The sequence below is a fragment of the Pyxicephalus adspersus genome, chromosome 3 (genome assembly GCF_032062135.1).
Source record: "Pyxicephalus adspersus chromosome 3, UCB_Pads_2.0, whole genome shotgun sequence".
NCBI lineage: Eukaryota > Metazoa > Chordata > Amphibia > Anura > Pyxicephalidae > Pyxicephalus > Pyxicephalus adspersus.
This window is the reverse complement of record NC_092860.1, coordinates 7,616,394-7,640,440: the sequence shown is the minus strand read 5'-3', so window position 1 is coordinate 7,640,440 and position 24,047 is coordinate 7,616,394. Positions and strand designations below refer to the sequence as shown.

General features: G+C 41.1%; 1 protein-coding gene across 1 annotated transcript; it reads left to right on the top strand.

The window, feature by feature from the left end:
• Positions 1–1,685: 1,685 nt before the first annotated feature.
• Positions 1,686–23,728, top strand: CDC42EP4 (CDC42 effector protein 4). Its single transcript, XM_072403470.1, has 2 exons — positions 1,686–1,838; positions 21,529–23,728. Exon 2 carries the CDS (start codon positions 21,689–21,691, stop codon positions 22,610–22,612), a length of 924 nt encoding a protein of 307 aa, XP_072259571.1. The 5' UTR covers positions 1,686–1,838; positions 21,529–21,688; the 3' UTR covers positions 22,613–23,728.
• The last annotated feature ends 319 nt before the right edge of the window (positions 23,729–24,047 follow it).

The window sequence follows — 24,047 nt, the reverse complement described above, 5'->3', positions numbered from 1 at the left end:
ATTACCCAATGCGTTTCGCCTCATAGGCTTCCTCAGGGGTATGTACCAGACTTATACGCTTTTTTAGTAGTGTGATATGCTGAAAGCTATGGCAGTGTAGTATATGATGATACTATTGGTGTATAGTCCCATTTGCTAAAGGAATATGTTATGTAGAGAGCTGGTAGACTGAAAGTTATGTTGGTGACTTAGAAACTGAGGCGTTTAAGGTACGATCCAAATGGTGAGAGGGAGAAGGTCAGCATTACTGCTTGATAGGACCATCAAAATGATACTTAGCTGAGTAAGCAGAAAGGTAAATTTCTCTCAGTTTTATTGTAACCATAAATTGATTAAGACCATCCTGCTGGTTGCTTTAACACACGTTATTGTATATTCAAAAGCAGGAAAACTGCAAAACTCAAAAAATGCCACGTGCATGCCTGCATAATATTAACCATATGTGTTACAATCTGATTGCACCAGCAGCTACAGCATGTGGTGAGCCAGGGCTGCCATCAGAAATGTCTGGGCCCAATAATAGATAAACTTCCCTTTTGTTTAAAAGTTCCAACATTGCAAAAGTTAGGCTCGTTTTATTGGAGCCTGTTTAGAAGTACCCCTTGTCCCCACCTGATGGTGACCCTGGGGTGAGTGACAGAAGCGCTGGAATGGTGGTAGGTTCTTAGCATGACATGGTACGGTTCATATGCACAGTGTAACATATCTACTCCCAAAGCCTACTTGAATAAATAATTTGCTCAAACAGTGTAAATGCTTTACTTTTTATTAAAATAACATTTGTTTTTTCATCTTTTGCTGCATTCCAGCGCTGCCAATTTTTTGCAACCACTTCCTGTCCACATAACACTTAGTAATGTTTGCATGGCATTTCTCAGGGCAGGTCTCATGGTGACAACAGTGGATCATGTAAAATACTGTTTTAAACAAAATGGGGCACTGAGTTAATCTTAAGCAATGCACATCAATGCACAATGTACATCATTGAAGCTCCCTGCCATTTTGTTTATTGAGCCAATGAACAACTGTGCAATATGCCCAATGCTGAAACCAGACCTGTTTGTAATGTTTGCTCAGCTCATCAATACCAGACATTGCAGGGAACATAGATAAAGCATTGTCACCCATAGCAGGTGCCTGGATGTGGCAGGATCATCAGATATGGAAATCTGCACACTGACAATACTGAACATGCCGTATAAAAGACTTTGCTGATCAGGTTTACATAAAACATTTATTATCAGAGAAATCTCTCATTATTACTCTGCTAGACCTATTGAAATACCTTTAAGTGATAATAATTTAATCAGAGACAGCAATTTGATCACATTCATTAATACATTTCAATTTTATTGAGTGAAACTAGTCACTAATGTTCTTCATACAATGGCCCCCTGCTGTGAGGACAATGGGGCTTTGATGTGACAACTCTGCCTATTGTCACAGGTAAAGCCATTTGTCTGTCTGCACTGTCACCTCCAGCAGCCAGGGGGGCGTGTCAGTCCCCGGGAATAAAGGCGGGCTTTGGGCGTGGTCTAAAATATTTACCCGCGCAGTTCACGCTAGAAAGCAAAGGGAGAAGGCGTGTCATTCCCGGGCAAGGGGGCGTGGTAGGCATACATTTGCCTGCGCTGTCCTATCCAGTAGGCTAAAGCCAGGGGGCGTGTCGGTCCCGGGAATAGAGGCGTGGCTTGTATTGTGCTGCAGATCTTTATGTGGCTGCACCGAGTCACACGTTAGGAAATCTGCGGGGAGGGCTGGATGGTGAAACTGCTGAGCTCTGCCTTCACTTCTCAACATTTCTTTGGACTGCTGTGTGGATTAGGAGAGTTAACACAGTGAGTAGAAACTGATCCCACATTTTAATGTATTTCAGGTCTTTATGGATTTATATTCTATGAGTCTCAGTCACTGGGTTTGGCTGGATCCAGCGAGCTCTTCGTAAGAAAACATAATACATGGCAAATGCTTTGCAACAATGCCCCTGCTTGGTAATCATTCCATGCATGCAATGCCCAGGGGTGGAGGAATGGTAATGGGGCCCCTGCCAAGTCCCAGGGAGTTCAGCACTGCAGTGGTTACAGAACAGAGGCACCGCCTGCTCTCTTTCCCCCTCTTATTGCCTCTTCGCTGAGGTCCCTCTGTTTTCAAATAGGGACACAAAGGCCTGTGAGTGCTGCGCATTGTTTGGGGGGGAAGGGGGTGGTCCATGTACTGAGCCTGAAGGGTCTTTGTGATGGCCATTCCATCTTATCTCATCCTTGTTTGCTGTTCTGGGATTGATCCTGGACAGATTGCTTCCTTGCTTGTCACCAGAAGGTTAAAGTTCCTATAATAGTCACATTAAATGACAGGCCAGGGCTGAAGTGCAAACAGAAGCAAATTCAGGTACAGAGCTGAGCAGATGCAGATTTTTCTTGTTTTTGAATCCAGGATGGCGATTAGGACCACACACACTGCAATTATTTACAAGCAGATCAGCCGATTCATTCACAATTGTCAAACTAAAGTTTGTTGCAGTGGCAGAAGCTTTTTTTCCTTTTTAAGGGCCAGTGTGTTAAAGTTTAAAAGTTTGTTGGGGGGAAAAGTGTTGAGTGATCCTTTAATTCCTGGCAGGGGATGATTCAATCTCTTGTCTGAAAGTGTAACATATATAGATCACAATGCACGTATGCCATTAGAAAAGTTAATGATTGTTGGCACAAAAATAGCATCAGTTAATGGGTGCCACCTATATGATGGATATCAGTGCAAAGATGAAACACATAAAGGAATTTTTAGGAGTAACATTTGCTTGAAGCATGTTTTAATCTAAGAACCAAGATGAAATATATTGCAGTTAACCTTTACTTGTGCTGTGGTGGTTGCATTGGTTTTCCTTTTTTCCACTAGATGATCCTGCCAGTAATATACTTCCTGCCCTAGGGTGACAACGTTCATTGTATTGTACTTATGGATGAGCAGCAGTCACACTAGGTCTGATTCTTTTTCTGTAAGGCCAATGGGAGGAATTTTGTAGTCCTCAGAAATGAACAATGTACATACAATGTATAAACAAAAAAGAACAATGGAACTGATAGAGTTCTGCGAAGGCAAGGAGCACAAGAAGTTCTCCTAGCAGATATCAAACTTTTATTGGTTTATTCAACAAACCAAAATGGACCCATTATTTTTTTTATAATATTGAAAGTTAAAATCAAATTCAATCATGAGTGAACTCTACTCCTGTAAATTGTATCTCAGCATTGTGATATAATATACATCTTTTGGCATTGTAAAAGCCGGATCTGCTGGAATGATTCATGAAAATGGCAATTGATCTCATGACTTTGCACTGTGCCAGTCAGTGTTGGATGATATTAAACAGAGCCCAGATTGGAGGGACTGAAATCAAGTGCCAGAAGCGGTTTGATTTGAGAATCCAACACTGAGTTCAATCGATTAGACGGCGCTGAAAACAGATCTGCTGCCTATATAACAAACCGATATTTTGGGAGCCAAAGTTGAGCACTTTTCCTGTCCTTAGAAATTTTTACCAAAGCATCTGATTGGTTGCAGTGGGCAACAGCATCCGTTTAGCATGGTTTGGCTTGATCTGGATGATACTACCTTGGGGACCATTGTGTAGCAGGAGGATAGAACTAGCTGGATTGGTCTAGCTTTGGTTCTTTTCCCTTTTTGTAGTTCAGAAAATATCAATATGGATGATGGCTTGGCTTTAGTAGGGGGAGGTTAGTCTCTCTTGTCATTTAGTGCTGCCATTACCCCCCTATATTTGGCCTGGCGACTTATCACCCAGACAGAAAAGGATGGCAAACGTTTGAGTGAATTAAATCCTCCGATAGGGCAAATGTTTCCAGACATGAGTATAAAACATTTGTTCACTTTGGAAAGATTACCTCTCATTTCCCATTGACAGCAAATTAAAATGGGTTTCTCCATAGTGGGCTGCAGACAGCAAAATATAATAACTAGATAGGGTTTCAACCTTTCCCAGCTCCATACAAAACTAAAAATATTTGGTTACATAATAACATATGAGATCAGATCAGGAAGAGGCCTGGGGCTTTGCAGAGACATGTGGGATCATTTACGTAAATATGGAAGAACTCGTCCCATTGCAGACTTTTGCTGCAGTTGGGAATGCTGTGTTTCTTTAATTTTCCCAAGCTGAGGATGCAGGTGAGCTGGTCGGATGGCTGAGATTTGGTGGCTGCATTCTTTTTCTTATTGCAAACTTTGTTTAGTTTATTTTCACTTGGTAATCTTACCAGCAATGTCTTTCCAGCCTGGTGTGACAATGCTTTTCTGTTGCTATGGAGGAGCAGCATTTTCTTTTATCTTCTGCAATGATTGCTATAACTAGTATTGTAGGAGAAGAATTGCATCTTAATAAAATTGCACTTGGCGATAGTGCTGAGGTGTTAGCCGTCTCATCATAGTGGAATGATTGGATGGTCTATTGGAATCGCCTAACATTTCGGCAGACTGCACAATGGTCCTCTGGTACATAGAGGCCAATGTATAGCTGGGGAGGGCAGCCAAACGTCTCGTCAGCCAATAACTTTCCACACGCTGTACCTGTTCTGCATTGTTATTAGTTACATTGTTCTAAGAATTCTGCAGACTACTAAACCCTTCTCTTTATGTTATTGGGAGGAGGAAAAGGATGCATTTTGTAGTCCAGCAAGAACTCATTCATTGCATTCTGCTGTATATTTCATTTCAGTTCTTAGGTTCGGTGCTTTAGAGATTCTCCCAATCTATATTATTCAAATTGTGGCCTAACAAACTTCAGTTTTGCTTTTAATAGAATGATCATTGACTGAATGTCTGATCATTCATTTATCATTGGAAACACCATCAATTTCACAGAAAGGGCCCCTGTTCCGATGCAGGGTGCTTGTGCTGTGGCTTGTTGAAATGCAAATCATACACAGGCAAACCTATTTTATCAGTCTTTTGCATAGATTTTGTTTATCTTCCATATATAACGCTCTGGCCTTTTATGTATTTGCAATATATTGCTGTTTATTCACTTGTAGCCTCTTTGACCGTATGGTAAATGATTACTTCTTGTGCTGGAAACTCTGACTGCCATTAAGGGCTCTGGCTGTGGAGTCACTTGAAGCTGTACTGGAGGATTGGCGGCCATTGCTGCTGATGTTACGGGGCTTTGCTCCTGTGTATTGTTGCTGAGCAGGTCCCATCTGGGAATCGGCCATCTGTCACAGCAGATCTTATCATCTTCTTCTGATGTGATGAGAGGAAGTGGAGTCTTTGGTACAATAGATTAATTACTACTCAGCAATATGCCACCGTGCACTGAGCTACCCACTGCAAGATTCAAGGGTCAGCAAAAATACAATTACAAGCTCATAATTGGGGGTTTTAATGACACTCATGGGGGATTACCTTGCACTTACTTGGAGATAAAGGAAACCTGTGCAGATTTCTGAGCTCATTCTGAAAATGCTACTCCTCTGGCTTTGCTAAACTCGCATCTTGTTCAGGTAATGACTCCATGTGAATAAGGTGGACCTTCCAATAACTGTAGAGTTCTTAGTAAATTCCTGCCCTATGACAATATAAAGCAATATATAAGCTTTATTAAAGCCTTCATTCAGCTCCAGTTCGACAGTTTTGTCTGGCTCAGATGATGTTTGTTTGCTGCTGGCAGGAGGAAACATTTCCTCAGTCTCTTGTCCCACATCTTTCAGGCTTGTGACTGTAATGTTATAACGAGTAAAAAGCTGCAGCCGGGGTTGATCTGTCAAACATTTGTGACCACAGCTTTGTGAGATGCAGGGTTATATCCAATTCCTCCAATCTAAACCATTGTTGCAGAGACACCCAGGTACCTGGTATTATCAGTAGGTTGGCAATACCCACCTCCATATTTATTAAACAGATGCTTATTTTAAAACTGAACTTAATGTACAGCGCTGCATAATATGTTGGTGCTATATAAATCCTGTTTATTAATAATAATAACACCAACAATTTTGGGTAAACTTTTAAACTAATTGAAAACCACAAAAGAAATACAACTATTCTAAATGCCTTTGCAGAGCCAGTTCCACATTGTAGCAGGGACAATCACTGTGCTATACATAGTCTGTAGAGAAAGCAGAGCTATGGGAGGGGTCCACAAGTCCCACCCACTACAGGCTGCCTGTAGGAAAGCTACAGGAGGGGGCGGATACAAGACCACTCTCCCTGCACAAAGTAACAGTAACAATGGCAGGTCTTTTTTTTCCCCACAGGAAGCTACTGCACAATGATAAACTTTCACACTGCTACATTACTACACAGATCTGGAAGAAATCACAAACCAAGATTCCTTATCTGGAATTCATTAGAAGATAAACGTGGCAATATTTTAAACAGCTGTCCAGTGTTATTTCCATAAACTACAGAGTATTACTCCTGAGCCTCATGTAGCCTAAAATGGCAGCGAACAAATGCACACCAATGGCAAATAATTGTCTTTTTAGCAGCTATTGGTCCATTTATATGGATTTAGACTCAGGGGGGTCTTCCACACAAGTCCCATGTTTTCATTTTGCTACAGGCCATTTATTCCATCAGATAACCTGACATCCAAGTCAAAGATTTACTTAAAACATGCATAGAAATGTACGGTATGAAATGCATAAATTCCTGTACACAGATACATAGCAGACTTTGCATTTCATTAATGTTGTTGTCCACTTTTGGAATGCTTTGTGGAAAATAACAAATGTCCCATGCAGGGACAGCACTGCAGGGATTAAATGGGGGGAAGGCTACAAACGCCAACTGTACTTCTCCTATTCTTTATTCCCATAGGGGTCTATCCGCCTGTATGACAGGTCACCTAAAGCCGCTTCACTTTGTCACTCCAGCATTTGCAGACTTTCTGACATCATCATGCACATTGCTAGTTCAGCAATCCTACATTGCAGGCGAGAATGCCAAGGGCCTGTCCACAAGATTGGCAGTTGCAAACAATATAGAAAGAACAGTTCTCTCCTAATGCATTAGAGTAATGAGCTTCAATGCACGTCATGTGATAGTACATCCATGCCATTAATTTTAAATGGCATCCCAATGCACCGGGGCAATGTAATTGCAATGCACACGAGTAGTTGCAGACCACGTTAATGCACTACTGTGCGTTGCCATGTGACGCTTCAGAAGCCATGGTGCATGTCAAATATTTATATATATATATATATATATATATTATTTATATAAATAAAATATAATGGTTTATGTGCATTGCCCAGTGGGCTGTTGCATGCACAATAACACAACTCACCAAGTATTGAATGGGCCCTAAAGGTTCCTGTGAGCTACACAAATGTGCCAATAAAATTTCCCACATGGACTGCTTTTCCGATAAAAATAAACTTAAGAGAAATTATTTCTCTACCTTGAATGCCATAACGTTCTTTGCACACATTGAATATTTAGAGTGGAAATAAAGTAAATAAATAAAAAATTGCAGTCAGGTAGGTTCTTGTAGAAGGGACAGGCGATGTATCTTATGCAATACAACAAATTATCTGTCTGACGTCACTGAGCTGCACATGATCCTAAGATACCCGGCTGTCAGGAATGAATGAACACCCGTTGTACATGCATGGAGTTACAGCTGCCCGTCCATTTAAGATTGCTGAAGGTCCTAAACTCAGAATGGGACCTGGTGAAGATGTCAGGGTTGGCATAGAAGCAAAGAGAAGCAAGTCAATTATTAGGCAAAGGCAGGTTTATTTTATTCCAGATATGACATAGCCTGTCCCTCTTGCAATAAAAAAATGCACCTGCTCACAATTTTCTTTATGATTTAGTGAACGTTTAGGGAATATTCACAAAATTATACCACCTGTGTTCAAATTAAAAACAAATACACAGCAAGTAAACATTTTTTGCTACACTATCCAAACACTAAAAAAGGCTTTGGCTTTGGATAAACCTTTACGTCATCGATGATGCATGCCCTCACCCGCCTCTGGAAAGGAGCAGCGATCCTGGTATCACAACACCCTGAAGGCTTCAACGTGTTTGATGGTTTTTAAATGCGAGTCATTACTAGGAGCTGGTTATGAACAAGCGGCAACTCGATCTTATTATTGTAAACAGATGAAATGGGCAGGTTGTGACACCACTCGATCTCGGGCAAAAATGAAAAAGTTGTGTGGCATCCATGCCAAGGCAGCTGGTGTTGGTGGACTATTAAGAAGCAGACTCTCTGTTGTAGACTGGACTGACTGGCTCCTGAATTCTGCAGATCAAGCGTTGTTCATAGTTTGGCCAGGATGGCAGCAGGTTTGCCTATAATGGACCACTGTTAACCATGAAAGTTCAAAAGACAATATATTCATATCTGCAGGTGTGATTGTGGTATTCTGCAGCATCCCTGGGTGACAATTACATTACTGTTATATACATGGTGTCCCCATAGAAAAGGAAAAGAGGACTATGCCTTTAGATGCAAAAATACTTCTAAAATATCATGCTTCAAAAAGAAACTGAAGAAGATGGAGTGATAAGCAGCACTTTATATCTTTTAAATACTCCGAATGCTAATCTATTCTTTGCCATCAGTATGGTAGAGAAATCTCCAGTACTTCAGGTAGACAAGAACATGTGGCTTGCTTCCTTTATGCCAAAGCTACATCACTGGTACATGATGATGGGCTGCTCCTCAGGGGCGGGCAGAGTCCTAGCCCCTGGATTAGCTCCAGCTACATTGACTTACATTGAGCATTATTTCTTCATTTTTAGAGACCAAACAAAGTGGCAGAAAAGTGAAAAAAACGCCACTTTCTTGATGCATTGTATAGCACTGTGCAATATGTTGGTGCTTTATAAAGGACAGTATATAAGGACAGTGTGAACAGCCTAGGTACCTAGCCTGCATAGGTAATTCATTCACATTATTACCATTGGGTGAATATATGCAGTAGCAAGCAATCAGCAGATTATTGTAGGCAGACCAATGAAAGTGAATTTTCTGCGCACTGTACATCCAACTTTTTCATTTATTAAACAAAGGCCCTTGTATATATCAGACGAGCTTTTGTATCCTTGGAGGGGCATTTGAAAAGTGGATTTCCTATTAAATGTGTGTTAAAAGTTCTCAGAAGTTCAAAAAAAATGTCTTCATTCCTTTCTGTTCGAGAGTCGGGACTTTTTACTGAATGAGCTGTCCGTGTGATGCAATCCCACCAATGACTCACAGGCATGTTAGAGGATATTCCCTGCTGGGAGGGAAATAAAACATTTAAAGGGACTTCTTCAACTTTTGCAACATGAAAAGTAAGAAAAGTTTCCTCTTTTAAATCAATAGTTGTAAGCACTTGATTATAGGATCATGCTTGAGTCGAGAACAGGCTTCATGTTTGGAAAAAGGAGTTATGCGAGGGCTTAAAGGGGACTGGTAGGGCAACTGTATGTTGAAGATCTACAGAAACCAGTTGTAATGGGGTGGCCTTTTTTCTGAAATGCTGTGCAGACCTATAGCATAGCCCATAGTATAGCACTATATGTGCACCATAGTTGCAGACCTATAGTAAAAGCCCATTTACAGCTTAGGACAAATGCAAGAAAAAATAAATAAACCCCCAAGCTGTTTAAAATAGGTTGCTTCATCTCTGGCACCAACCCTGCAAATTCACCAGCTCACTACTTCAGGGTACATGGCGCTTACAAACCATGCAGCTGCTATAGGACCCAGGAGCACAGGGGGCCACAGCTTTCTGGCTACTTGGCAATATACACAGGCTGTAATGATATACATTTGGAATATAAAATATATCTACACATACTTTGGAAGATCTCTGGATAGGATTTCTTTATACAATTAATATTCTTTAACACTAGGGGAATTGGAGTGACGTGGTAGCTGTGAAAGGTTTTGTTATAGGGTGGAGGGTAAATTTACATTTTTGGTTAGGGTTTCTGTAAAATGTAATTATTTTTTTTAATAAACCCTTGTAGGGAACACATAGACCATTGTGCAGTTCTGAGATCGCAGGTTCCCTTTAAAAATGTAAGTTCTGTATGCAAAAGTGTTTTGTGCCTTTTAGCAATGCTTCCTAGCTGTAAACTGAATGAGAACTTTGCATATGCTGCAGCTGCCTGGACACAGGTAATCCAAGAGGGGCACGGTCTGCTCCTGCTTCATTAAAAGGTGCTTTAAATGGGATTAAAAGAAAACAGATCAGCCAGGCAGTACAGAACTGAAGATGGCCATATAAAGTCCACCCAGCCTCAAATCTGTTCTGCACTCATTCATAAAACCAGTGGCACTGGTTAGTATTGTAAATGCTCACATCTCTGATGCTGCGCATTTCATGCATCATTCTGAACTAATCCCCAATGCACAAAGGCAACGCAGCTCTGATGCTCATGCATTGAGGGTGTCACATTGCAGTGAATTGCTTTCAGTAATAGAATGAAGATTAAGAAAAGCAAGAAGAAGAGGACTTGTGTGGCTCTAGGAATAAAGCACGACAAGTAGGACCAGAAAACGGGAGCTGCAATAGTCAAGCTGCTGGTTAGGTGTTACTGGGGCGCTGCGATAGCTGCTCTGGGATTTGCAGTCCTATTTCGGCTAGAGGACCCCCACCCACCAGCGTACACAGATGTTGTACATCCCTTTCACTGCAGCCTTGGTCCTCTCACAGAATGTAAACAATTCAGATGAGCTGTAGCTAAAATTCAGCACATGACTGGCATCCAACCCCTCCCGCCTCTTTACATATATTTGGCATGAGGTCACCTGTGCGCCAGAGCACTGGAAACTTCACGGCTCTTGCACATGAATCCGTCTTTTTTTTTTTTTTGCAATATATTTCTCTTAAAGTGGACTCATCCTCTAAATTCACACACCACGTGACACTTTTCACTAAATTCAGCCCCTGGTCACCGTGTGTCCTTCACTGCATCCACCGTTTATTCTCCAGTCCACAAAAATCTATGCAAACCCAAAATTTATTTCCGCTATGCCTCACTGTATTGTGTTAAAGAGATTTTTTGGGAATCCTGTTGCAAAATTTGTATCCTGGATATCATGTCAGGCTGATAATACTAAGTTACTGCTTTCTAATTGACAACCTGCCACATAGACTCTAAAGTTGGCTGTTGGGTTCCCAAGGATTTGGGTTTACAGGATGCATCTACAGATATGAAATGCAGACCAACATGCAACTGAAGGAGCTTGCACAGCAGGCTTTTTGCTAATTGCAAGGTAGCGACCTAATGTGGTCAGCCTAAAAACAGGAAAGTGCTGCTACTGGCAAGATCTCCAGATCAGAATGTTTTATTAGGATTTACACATATTATCCTAACAAAACTGCTTACAGGGAAGCAGAATGCCAAGCATACTAAGAAATTAATTTTTGGTTTACATACTCACTGTTCATAGTCGATGTGCTGCCACATCTTCCCCTTAAAGAGGAACTAAACTCAAAAGTTCTCCATAAAAACAACAATACACTTACCTTTATTCCCGCAGGGCAGTCCGATCCATCCGGAGGTCTCTTCCATCGGGTCCCGCATTGTCCCGGCATCTGTCTTTGGGCCCGTGCTCCGGGCGCCACCATCTTCTCCTCCTGTTCCTACGTCACCCAACCTAGGCTCGAGAACGGGTGACGTAGCTGGGCAAAAAAACTTGCCGATCTCACCGCGCGTGCGTGAGATCAGCAATTTGTTTTTCTTTTTGACAAAAGGGCTCCTGCGTATGCCCGAGATGCTTGGGCATGCGCTGAAGGAGCACCCAAGAGCCTCCTGGGATGCGTGACGTAGGTATCCCGGGAGCCTCTGCGCTCCCATTTATTCAGAATTAGGTGTTGCACTTTTTTTTTTAAACAGAATTTTTACTCTACATGAAAGTGTTGTCTACCTTCTGAGTTTAGGTCTGCTTTAATCATATGTTTTTTGGGTCTTAGAAACTTGGGGACATTTTAGGCTATATTGGTTTCTTTTCTATCAGATAGGTATTGCTAAACAATAGCTGTACCTTGCTGATCTATGTATCTTACTGCAAGCCTGCCAGACAGGGTCTGAGCATGTAATGAGCAGTGATGGCTGCTCCATGTACTTTATATATTTATGGTTTATACACAAGAGCAGACAGTGGGGAAGAGGAAAATCCCCTCCAATGCGGAGCGTGCATTTGCCCCCCTAGTTTGTCTCCAGAACAGATCCTTTGAGGAAAACTGTCCTTGTATTTTAGGATGCAGTAAAAGAACTTGGGTTCCATCTTTCACACATCTTGAACTAGAAAAACACTGATGGCTGGATTTATCTTTATTGGTGCAGACCGGCTTTGTCTTTTTCAGGGTCACGTATATAAGTCAGTGTTGCACAGAAGCCTCTCTGTCTAGCACAAAGCAGTCCCTGGTCTGTCATTATGACGAGTTGTTCCATGGTGTCGGTGGTTTGCTCGAGTAGCCTGGAGTATGAAAGACCCCTTTGATGGAGCTCACTCAAAGGACCAAAAACATTGATGCTGCTTCTTATAGCAAGCTGGACTGTGACGTGTAATGTTAGTATATGAGCAAAGGGGGGTTGGGATACACATTGGCGTACTGTAGAGAGAACAGAAGCTTCTTGTGCTTTTACTTTAGGTCTCGGCCTTTTAAGGACACATGCCTGGATTATTGGAGCCTTCTCAATTTCTGCCAAAAAAAGTACTCATTCCAATTAGGCAGAAATGAATCTGGACGTTAGGCTGTCAAAAATAAAATTGTGCTGCCATTTGTGCTCCAGGGATTTTTGAAAAAATATTTTTCTTCTTTGACCTCCGTGAGATGGGAACACGCAAGTACAAAATGCACGTTGGATGTTTGTTTCCCATCTCCGATTACGCCCATAAATATGTGGCCTTCTGTTGGGTTCTAATTGGGAGACTTCTGTCAAACAACCCTTAAAAGGATTATTTTAGTACCAGATCCCCGACTCCAGACCCTCAATCTAACCCAGACGTCTACCTACCTCACCTCTGACTGCACTGTCCTCCAACTGCCCAAAACTAGGTGCAGACTATTCCCAACTACCCATCAAATTAGGTCCATGCCCTTACTCCAGAGACACTAGGGGTATGGCCCCATTCTAGGTGTAAGATGCTGTACAGAAGCTGGCAGCACCAGCAAAGGTTCAAACTTGAGATGATAATGAGGAATTTGGCCTCAATGGGGAATTTGCTGTAAAAGGAGCCAGCAGTACGAGATCAGGCTTGGACCAGAAGAGCCTGTTGCCATCATAGAAAGGTAATGAGGTGTATGGCCCTCTTCTAAGGAGAATTTCCTGTAAAGGAGCTGGCAACACCAGTATGGATTTGGACCAGGAAAGGTCATCACTGGAGGAGGCTGTTGCCATCAAGGAAAGATAAGGAGGACTATGGCCCCATTCTAAGGGAAGGTTACTCTACAGGAGAAGGTAGCGCCGGAAAAAGTTTGGACCGAAGAGGGTTAAACACTGGAGGATGATATTGCTGTCAGGGAATGTAAGGAGGGATCTAGACGGGGGCTTAGGTTGGAATGGCTCGGGTATGTGGGCTAACAGGCTATTAATTAAATACTGAACATTTCCTTTGAAGCGGCCAGTCCATCTAAAAGAGAAACCCATGCTATGAAGTTGAACTGCTCACTGGATTATTGCCGGTTACAGGAACCCCTATCTCTGTCAAATTCTTAGCTTCATTTATTGGCTGCAATCATAACCAAATAGAGGTCACTCCTTTCTTAGGTTAGGGACTTGGATTCATAGAGTCAAAAAAAAGGGTTCAGTAAAAGTAGCATTTTAAAGTGTACAGAAGAAGGAAAAAAAGATTATCCATTTATAGGTTTTGTTCAGCCTATAGATAGAAAACACCATTTGACATGATCAGTACAATTTAATGGTTGCATCTGCTCCTTATAATAATTTCCCTTTGACTATTCACCCTTAAAATTGCTTATTGATAACCCCATGGTGAGTGATTTTTTAATACATTAAAAGAATTCTCAGGCCAGCGTTTCCCATTTGCCGGTTGTTGCCAAGCATTATGTAGACAGAATGGTGACCATCTCAGCAAATTTTCATTGTTTCTGTTAAATCATCTTAAAAATCCCGCAGTCTGTAGCAAGCCTATTGCAATGTGTATAATAAAAGATAAATGCTCAATATCGAAAAATGATTAATATGTTCCTGATCTGAAAAAGATATTGATTGATATCTTGATTGTTTTATGGCCTTGTGTATTTTGAACTTGAAAATTTTTTTGACAGAAATCTGGAGCATCACTCCCAGCATTGTACTGCTGGAAGCTTTGCAGCCCTCAATGCCCATATTGTCTGTTCCAGATATTCCTTGATCAAATTGAAATGAAATAGGGGTAAGGTAGCCCTAATTTTTAAGAAATTTTTGTATTTATAGAACGGCACATATGAAATGAAAATATTGCTTAGTGTATGCTCGGAGAAGACGTGTCTGGTTGTGTCCGTGCAATGTTTCCTTTCATCCATCCAGAATCAATGTCTATTTTGTGTTCCGTGACTCAGGAGAATGACACGCTTTGTTAGTCAGAGCCGGCTCCTCTCTACCAGAACATCGCTATTCACAGCATCTGGAAAGTCCGACCATCTCTCCTGCTTTATGACGAACCTTAAAGAGATTGCATGGGCTTGTTAAAAAAATAAAACAGAAAATTCCTCAGATGGAAACTAAAGCAATCAATTGCTTGAGTGTAAATATTCATAGAATTCCTTTGTGGAAATATTTCTAGGAGCAGAAGGAATTTAGACAATGTTTTTACCGTTTCTACCGTCATCAACCATCACAGGCTCGGGATAGGCTGACTGTAACAAAACTCAACAAAAAAACAAAACGCTATACTTGGAGCCCAACTCGACCCAAACCCTGTTCTTAGGTTTAGAATCTATCAACATTGTATTGGCCTTTGTATGCACATTTAGAATTTCGGTTTTAAAGATGTCAGATAGAGCAAATGAGGGGAAATTACACCCGAGTGATGTTACCCTAACAGAAGGGGACCCATTGTGCCCCTGAAACTCTTTATCAGATGGTCTGCATGGAACTACAGAAGGACTTTCTGTACAGGATTGATATGGTGTCTCCATTGACATCCAGCTCCAATGTGCTTGTTGTCTTAGGAGTTTGTTCAGCACAAAGTTTTATGATTTTATTGCTGCCTTAGGTTAACTTTCCTCACAACAAGAAATTAGGGGAATGCCCTTTCCAGTGACATTCACAGAAGTTCTGCATCCAAAAACATTTTATCTCAAGTTGGGTTTTAAAAAGGACGCACATAATATGTATGCCAAAATCTTCTAAAAGCAATGCAAACTTCCTATATCTGACATTTTTAATCTTCAAAATGGTCAATAAATATAATTTTCATATACTATATGCCCAAATTCCTGACCACCCAAACCCACTCGCTTTAGTACTGCGTATATTGCATGTTATATTGGTGTTGGGATCTTGACACCGATTTGGCAGAGTGAGACAACAGGCCATTTAGGTTCTATATTATTTTTGTTGTATTTTAGGATATAGCTAAGTAGGGTACTTTTTTTTTCTCAGTTGGATACCCCACCAAATAATGGAATCTAGGGACTGGTACAATGAATACTATGGCATACAAAGGGACATTAGACAAATGTGCTCTACCCAAATTTGTGGTATTAGTTTGGTGAAGGTCTTTTTTTGTTCCAGCATGACCATGTCCCTACAAAGCCACCTTCATAAATGTATAGTTTGATGGAGGACCTTTAGCAGTCAACACTGCAGCCCAACCCTACTGAATACCATTGGGATAAACTAGAACGCTGATAGGTAGCTGGGTCTTCTGATACAACATTCTGCTGGTGGGTTCCAGACCTCGCAAATGTTCCTTTGGCTGAATGGGCACAAATCCCCTTTAGAAAATCTTCACAATATTTGTGGGAAGATGCTCAGAAAAGCAGCAAAGGTCGTCTGGGATGTTTATTTCACATCCATGTGTATAGGTGCAGAACAAGATACCCAACATGCTTCTATGGGTGTGATAGTCAGGGGTCCATGGCCTTATCATATACATGCAGTCAGCACTATATAATTCAATGTTTGTTCACTACATCAATATACCTAGGGTAAAACTTTAATGTGACAGATTAGTCATGGTAAGACATCGTTAAGTTTTATGGCATAGTAACAGATGAAATGTTCTGACAGGTGACAAATCCTCACATTCCTGCAGATAAGGTGCAATGGCACAACGACATATTGCATAATCTTAGGTGACTTGTTCTGTGAGCTGTAACAAACAAATGAGAATGTTATCACAGCAAGAAATGTTGTGTTTTGCTTTATTATACAGAATATAAATGTTAATTAAATATTAAAAAAAAAAAATTAAAGTAGATGTAGACCCATTGCTTCATCTTGCACATAATATTGGTCCATAAACCGCAGCAGGACCATGTTCGTAATTGCTGGTTTTGCTTTATTTTAATAGCAGTCATGTGATCCTATTCATTTATTCCAATTAAATGTGGCAAGATTGTAGTGTGCATGTGACATGTTCTGTATGGATTACAGCATTTTCTGATACCTTGCTACACAATTTGTGTGCTTGCAGTCCATGGAGGAGACACTTTTAATTAAATTAACTCAGCCACTCCACAAGGCATTGGAATCACCTACGGCAGTGTCCAGCTGTGCGTGCAAAGAAATAATCAACCGTGTATTCACTGGTGTATTAAGCCTCGCCAAAATTCAATACGGTTTGTCACGTAGGGTAGTGTTCATGGAGCAGAACTGTCCCCTAAAGTCATCCTGACCGTCTTCTGTTTAATCACAGCCAAGCCAAGTGCCAATGCGCAACGTCAGATATACAAAAAGGTGATCAGATTTAGTTCAGTGGTGGTCAATGATTATACTAGAATGGGGAACAATGACTCCATTAACATGAATAGGGTAAATGATCGCTATGTATTGGATGGAAGGGCCAACCAATATTTTTTCACTTTCCAACACAAGGCAGATTGTTATTAAAGAATCCCTTAAATTCTTTGTGATTTGCTGCATGATGCAGTTTGGAAGCAGTTAATATGTGATTAACCACCGTGATTTGGCCAGCAGAAGTGTGCAGTCAGGATTTCCCCTGAGGCTGACCCAGTCCCCACGTGGCCGATTTTGCAGGCCAAACATTTTTACATTAGTCACAGTTTTTGTTTACACCCATAGAGATTTAGAATGCGATGGCCTTGTGTTCACTATTGCAATGCAATGCAACATGGGCCTGCTGATGCCACAGTTTGCTAGACCAAAATAAGATGGACAGCTGTATGGTCTAATCAGATTGGAGCAATAATTTCTCTGTTGATAGATGTGCGTTGGATAAACAGCAGAATATCTTGCGTTCTTAGCCCCTGCTTACAGAGTATAAGCCATTGTCTGTTCAACCAGTGTGCAGAAACTCCTGTGCCTGGCCACCATTATGGACAAACACCAATGTAGTTGTATGAGTGCATGCAGTTGCATCATATCACAACCATTTCTATGACACCAGATGGTAATTGCCAGAAAAGAGAGCTTAGTCATAGTTTGGTGTCACAGCCAAGGCTCTTGTTGCTTGACTCCTGGGAGCAGCATTACTCCTAGGGCAGATGCTCAAAGGCTGTGGTTGTCTTAGAGGTAGAAATTCTTTCTGGAGCCACCATTAGCAGCCTTAGATGTAACCAGCAAGAGCCTCCAAGACATGTACCCTTTAAAGTTTGACTATATATTGAAGGGGTGGAATATGTTGTGCTTGGTGCGATCATAGCTCCTTCATTTATTATATTCTCACCTCCACTAATAATTTTGCTGAATAGAACCATCAGAGATTCACAGCCAACTTGGATTGGGTTTACACTTACTTCATATAGTACCCAATTTGAACAAGAATTGCTCCAGCCACCATGGATACATTTTTTTTTTTAAATTGGTCCTGAAAAGTTTTCCTTTATAGAAAAATTATAGGAGCTTCCTTGTCATTGGCTGGCATCCACACAAACTAGCAGATCCAGCATAGCAGATTTGAGGTTTTGCCTTCTGCCAATGTTTCCCAAAGTCAAGCAAACATGGCAGCTGTGAGATTTCTGGACCTTTCTATTACAGAGTTTGCCATCTCACCAGTACAGATAATACAGCAACTGCTGGAAGGATATTGTGTGTTGGGGACGATCACAGACAGCGAGTCATACATTCCCATCATCCGGTGACACAGCTTTTCTATTCTGAGCTGCTGAAATGCTTTCTTCATTAGTCTGCTTTGCATTGCTGGTACACAGATTAGGTGATTTAGCAAGTGGTATATACATAGTAAATGCAGGTTGGGTAGATTAGGAATGGATTACCTAGATTCAGAGCGCTTGTTGTCCGTAACAGTAATCTTAAAGATCTAGAATATGTTAAAGTGATATTGCAACATTTACCTCAAACATTTTTACAATTTTAAACATACATTTGATTTAATTATGTATTTTGACATGCTATACACAAATATGTGCATGTCTCTTTCCATATATACATTGGATCCTTCTATAAACCATGTATAGAACATATTCTGTATATATACATGCCATATTTCCAAACCACCGCTCTACCACAACCATAGCTCGCATCTGCCAAGGGTTTGCCATGTCACCATAGCCCACTTTCGCCAAAGAATGCCATGCCTGCTTACACAAAAGCCAACATATTACCATAGTCCTTCCCGACATGAGACTGCAGTGTTCCCATAGCCCACCCTGACAAGAGACTGCAGTGTTCCCATAGCCCACCCTGACAAGAGACTGCTGTTCCCATAGCCCACCCTGACAAGAGACTGCAGTGTTCCCATAGCCCACCCTGACAAGAGACTGCTGTGTTCCCATAGCCCGCCCTAAAAAGTGACTGCCCTGTTTCTTTAGCCTGCCCTGAAAAGTGACTGCCCTGTTTCTATAGCCTGCCCTGAAAAGAGACTACCATGTTCCCATAGCCCGCCCTGACAAAGACTGCTGTGTTCCCATAGCCCGCCCTGACAAGAGACTGCCGTGTTCCCATAGCCCGCCCTGAAAAGAGACTGCCGTATTCCTATAGCCCGCCATGTTACTATAGTCCATTCCAACAAGAGATTGCCATGGTATTAGAGTCCATTCCAACAAGAGTCTGCTGTGTTACAATAGCCCACTCTAATAGGAGACTTCCATTTTACCATAGCCCACTTCAGCAGGAGATCGCCATGTTACCAAAGCCCATTACAACAGGAGATCGCCATGTTACTATAGCTCACTCCCGCTAGAGACAACCATGTTACCATGACCCACCTCCACAGGAAACCGCCATGTTACCATAGCCCTCTCCCACTGAAAACTGCCATAGTAAAACAAGCTTCTGAAACAACAGACTGTTGCATAGCCTTATGGTTGAGTGGCGCAAAAATCAATGTGCATCACTTTATAGTCTATATATGATTTTCAACAGTATATTTATTTTTTTTTTTTTTGGCTAGATGTGCTCATAAAATATCGCCCTATTTTGTACACGTAGTTCTCGCACTTTGTGTCTGCCGTCTTGGAGATAATTCCGCAAGCAGATTGTCAGATCCATCTTTTCTGCCCGGTTACCTCTGTCCTTTTGGCTTTATATTCGATGAGCACAAATTTTGATGGCTGTCATTATTAATGCTCGAACATGTCCATTAATAACCAGACAAATCGGAAAGCATTCCTCGTAGCTGGGTTTTTGGAAGGAAAGCCGGCCCTCTAAATATAGACCAAACACCTAATGGATTTGTTTATTTAATACACCGGGCACATTCAATATTCCAAAAAGGTAAAAGAAGAGCACAGCTCTAGCAAGCACACTTCCATCGCTCAGTGCACTGACTATAGTGTGGTAAAATGTGATCGATTGCTTTGATTTTCTACACATTACGGTTTCTATTGCTACATTTTTGTTTAGACATGCACATATGTAAGATAAGGCTAATAGGTTGGAAAAGTGCAAATAAAATGTAAACTTGGGTAAGTTTTGGATCTGTTTGAGATCCCTGGAGTAGAGAGGGTTGAACTTGCATGGGGGGAGATTTGCTTGGTTTGGTTAATGAACCGGTTCTATAAGAACCCATATATTGAATCTCAGGTTGGTCTCAAGTGGGAGTACAATGCTAAAAGAGAACATAGGTGAGGTTTTGAAGGAGAGCTTTTGAACATACTGGTGGTTGATAGGGGCAGTTCGGGCCCCAATAACCACCAGCCAGTAGGAGCATTGGAGTTTTGAGGACATTATTAACCGGCTGGATCACCCTTGACATGGTAGCAAATTGGGGCTTAACTACAAGCCAACGGACAAGCTTACTATTATATATGTTGGCAACAGATTGGAATTCGGTGCGGGTAGCATTACCATTGGCTGGTGTATTCACAATGCGTTTAGCATAATAAATAGGCCGGGACCTTGCAAATATTTACATTAGGTTGCAAATTTGGCAAGCGGAGAACACCTTTTCACCACATGCCTAAGTTACGGTGAAGTCCGATCCCATCCCTACTTCATAGAGGCAGCAAATAGGCATGCAAATACAGGCAGTGCGAAGAATAAGAATACGAACCACAAAAAATTGGTTAGGAAGTCCAAAAAAAAAAAAAACCCACACAAAACATTTATTTCTTCAGAATAAAAAACTAATGCAGTTTGGTGGCCTTCAAACACCCCCTATTCCCTAACCTATCCAAAATGAAGAATAAAAATAAAATCTTTGGCTTTACAGTTTCATCATTGTGTTTTTGGGGTCCATTTCACCACCCCTTTTGTATGTTAAGCCTTATCTAGGTTCACTTCTTACACAGCCCATTAGTCCGGTGGACAGAAAGACATTTTTGTAATTGATAGTCACTGCATTTGGCAGCAATCCCACTACACATACTGCAGTGAATATTGGAACCATTTAAAATTAATGCTAAATTTTATTGGAATGCAGGCTTAGCAAAGAGTTACAGCTTTGCAGTATTTTAATAAATGTGGGTGTATAATCTCATGAACAAAATGCAGAAGAGAGAACAGATGGAAAACTGAGTTTACAGGGTAATCAATACAGTGACTTTTAGTTTGCATCTAACAGATCATTAAACAGCTTTCCTTACAATTAGAATGAAATGTAGCAGATTGTTACTGGTTTCCCCATGTTCTGAAAAAAGTGTGCTAATATCAGTATCACCACCAGTCTATTGATAGATTCAGCAACATTAAGCAAGCTTGGAAGCAATCACCCTTTTCCTATTTATTAGAAGCAGGAATACAGAGGATGTCTCTATTTTTTTGTAAGATGTGTACTCGCCTTGATGTCCATAAAAAAAATAAACCTATTTATTGCACAGCACTGCGTAATATGTTGGCACTATATAAATCTTGTTGAATAATAATAAAAATGGGTTTGGGTTTTTTTTTTTTGACTCTCTATAGATATGCCATGTACTCAGTTATGGTTCACAATGTAACAACCTTTCTTTTCTGTTTGTTTTCCAGGTTCTGATGGATATTTGAGTTTATTGGTGGATTTATCTTAACGGTATCTTCTTATTGGATTTCTGGGACTTTTTACAGAGGTAGAAGGGACATTACTATCAAACTATAACTAGAAACTATCAAAAGGGAATTTTTACTAAGAATTGTACTAACGACCAAGATGCCAATTCTAAAGCAGCTGGTGGCAAACCCCAATGCATCAAAGAGGCGCTCCCGTGCGGACCTCACAGCCGAAATGATAAGTGCACCCTTAGGGGATTTCAGACACACCATGCACATCGGCAGGGCTGGTGATGCTTTTGGGGACACATCTTTCTTAAGCAAAGGAGATGATGTACAAGAACCAGAGGAATCTACTTCCAAACCAGGGCTGCTGTCCCGAACCTTCCGCAGCAGCAAACGTTCCCTCTCTGTGACTAGAGGCGATCGCAGGGACATGCTAGGGTCCCTTAGGGACTCAGCCCTGTTTGTGAAGAACGCCGTCTCTCTGCCTCAACTGACAGAAAAGGAAGCGGAAAAAAATTCAGGCAAAAAGATGCCAAAGAGTCTGTCTTCCAGCCCAGTCAAGAAGGTTTCTGAAGAGCAACAACACATGAACGGGGCATCGGCTCGAAGCCCGCCACCCATTCCAGACCCGGTTTTGACTGAAAAAGAGTTTGGAGACATAACAGACTTGCCAGATACAGCTCCAAAAAGCGGCTATGGCATGAAACATGCAGAGTCTGTCATGTCATTCCATATAGACTTGGGTCCATCCATGTTGGGCGATATATTGAGCGTTATGGACAAGGGTCAGTGGGAGCAGGATCTTGACTTAAGTCTAAACAAGTTGGATGTAAATGATGGAAACAACAGTCAACATTCTGTGCCTTCTAAGCAAACTGAGCCCTCAGCAATTATTCCCTCTGCAAGATCTCCTGATCGTGGAAGCCTCCCTACATCCAGCAGAAACCACAAAACTCAGCCAACCAAAGAATACCATTCAGCTTCCAAAGCTTCTTCAGGAATCACAGGGGAAAAACCAAGAAGGGGAAGAGATTTTTCCTTTATGGACGAGGAGGATGAGGATGAGATAAGGGTGTAGAAATAACTAAACTTTGGTAATATAGTTGACAAGCTAACCAAGAGCAGGTCAGATTGGCTCGACCCCATTTTGATTTGCACTCAGGACGTTGGGATCCTTCCAGGAATAACCCTTTCGTCCGAGAAGGCCACAGTTGCTCATTTTGGGTTCTGTTGGCATCGTTCAAAACAGTTCATAGCAATAACAACCGTTTTAGGAGTAGAAAGCCTACTTCCATGATATAAAAGAAGCCAAGGTTCGACCATGTGGATTACTAGAAAGAGCCATAGACAACGACGAGAATCTTTTCTGAAACGCTACGAATAGTCCAATGAATAACATCATAAAAAGGAAACTCAAAAGTTTTCAAACTATTGAAAGGATCCAAAATTTAGAAACTGAGAAGTGATCACTACAAAATTATTGTTAACACAGAATATACTTCTGTGGCTGCCTGTTTTTTTTTTTTTATTATTATTTTTTACCCAAAAACTTTTTTGCTGTTTCTACCCAATATTTTGTATGTTCGACCTTTCCAGTTCAGAGTTCCTTAAACCTTACTCCTTTAAAATTTCTTCAGAAGCCTTTTATGACGTCAGGTTTAAAACTGGAGCTCCCATTCAGCTGTTGTGCCTGTAAAGTATATTTTTGGAACTTTTCTTTTTTCCAATTAACTGTGTTCCATTGACTGAAAGTCACATTGGCACGATGAGACTATCTCCATGTTACATGTGACAGACATGTATATAGACAATCACTTATACTATAAGGGGTCTCTGGCAGCAAAAAGTGATTTTTGTCTTCACCACAAAATGCAACCACGTGACAGTTGATGGAAACATCTAAACAGCACCAAGAAACTGATAGGACCACGTGTGTGAATGTTTAGAACACTAGTCACATGGTTCCGTGTGATGTCAGCCCTAGAAGTCTTTGCTATTTATTAACCTTTTACTTTGCCAGTGAAACATACCATACCAACGCCTTTAGCAGAGACTACATTTTTCCTGTGGGAATGATACTAATCTTTAGAGGAACTTATCCCTAAAAAGAAAAAAAAAAGCTTCTTGTGTACAAGGAGGTTATTTTTTGTATTGTTATTTATGGTGCTTGGAGTTAAATAAAAGTGACACTATGCATTTTGTCCTTTTTTGTGCGCACTAAATCTCCTAATCTGTAGCTAATATTATAAAGCAATTCTTGCATGATGGTGCTTGTTCTGGCACTTCCTGGTATATGGTGACATCTGTCTCCCAAATCGTGCTTCTGTGTAGGAGGGTACAAGCGGCCATACTAACACATTGGAGCAGCACCATCCACCATTGTCACCATCAGGAAGCCAATCGAGGGCAATGATGGGCACCAGACACAGGAGCAAGTGCATATAGTCAGAAAATGGCTAAACAAGATCAGAATTTATTGTACATTGTTCTGCCAGCAGGAGAAGGAAATATCA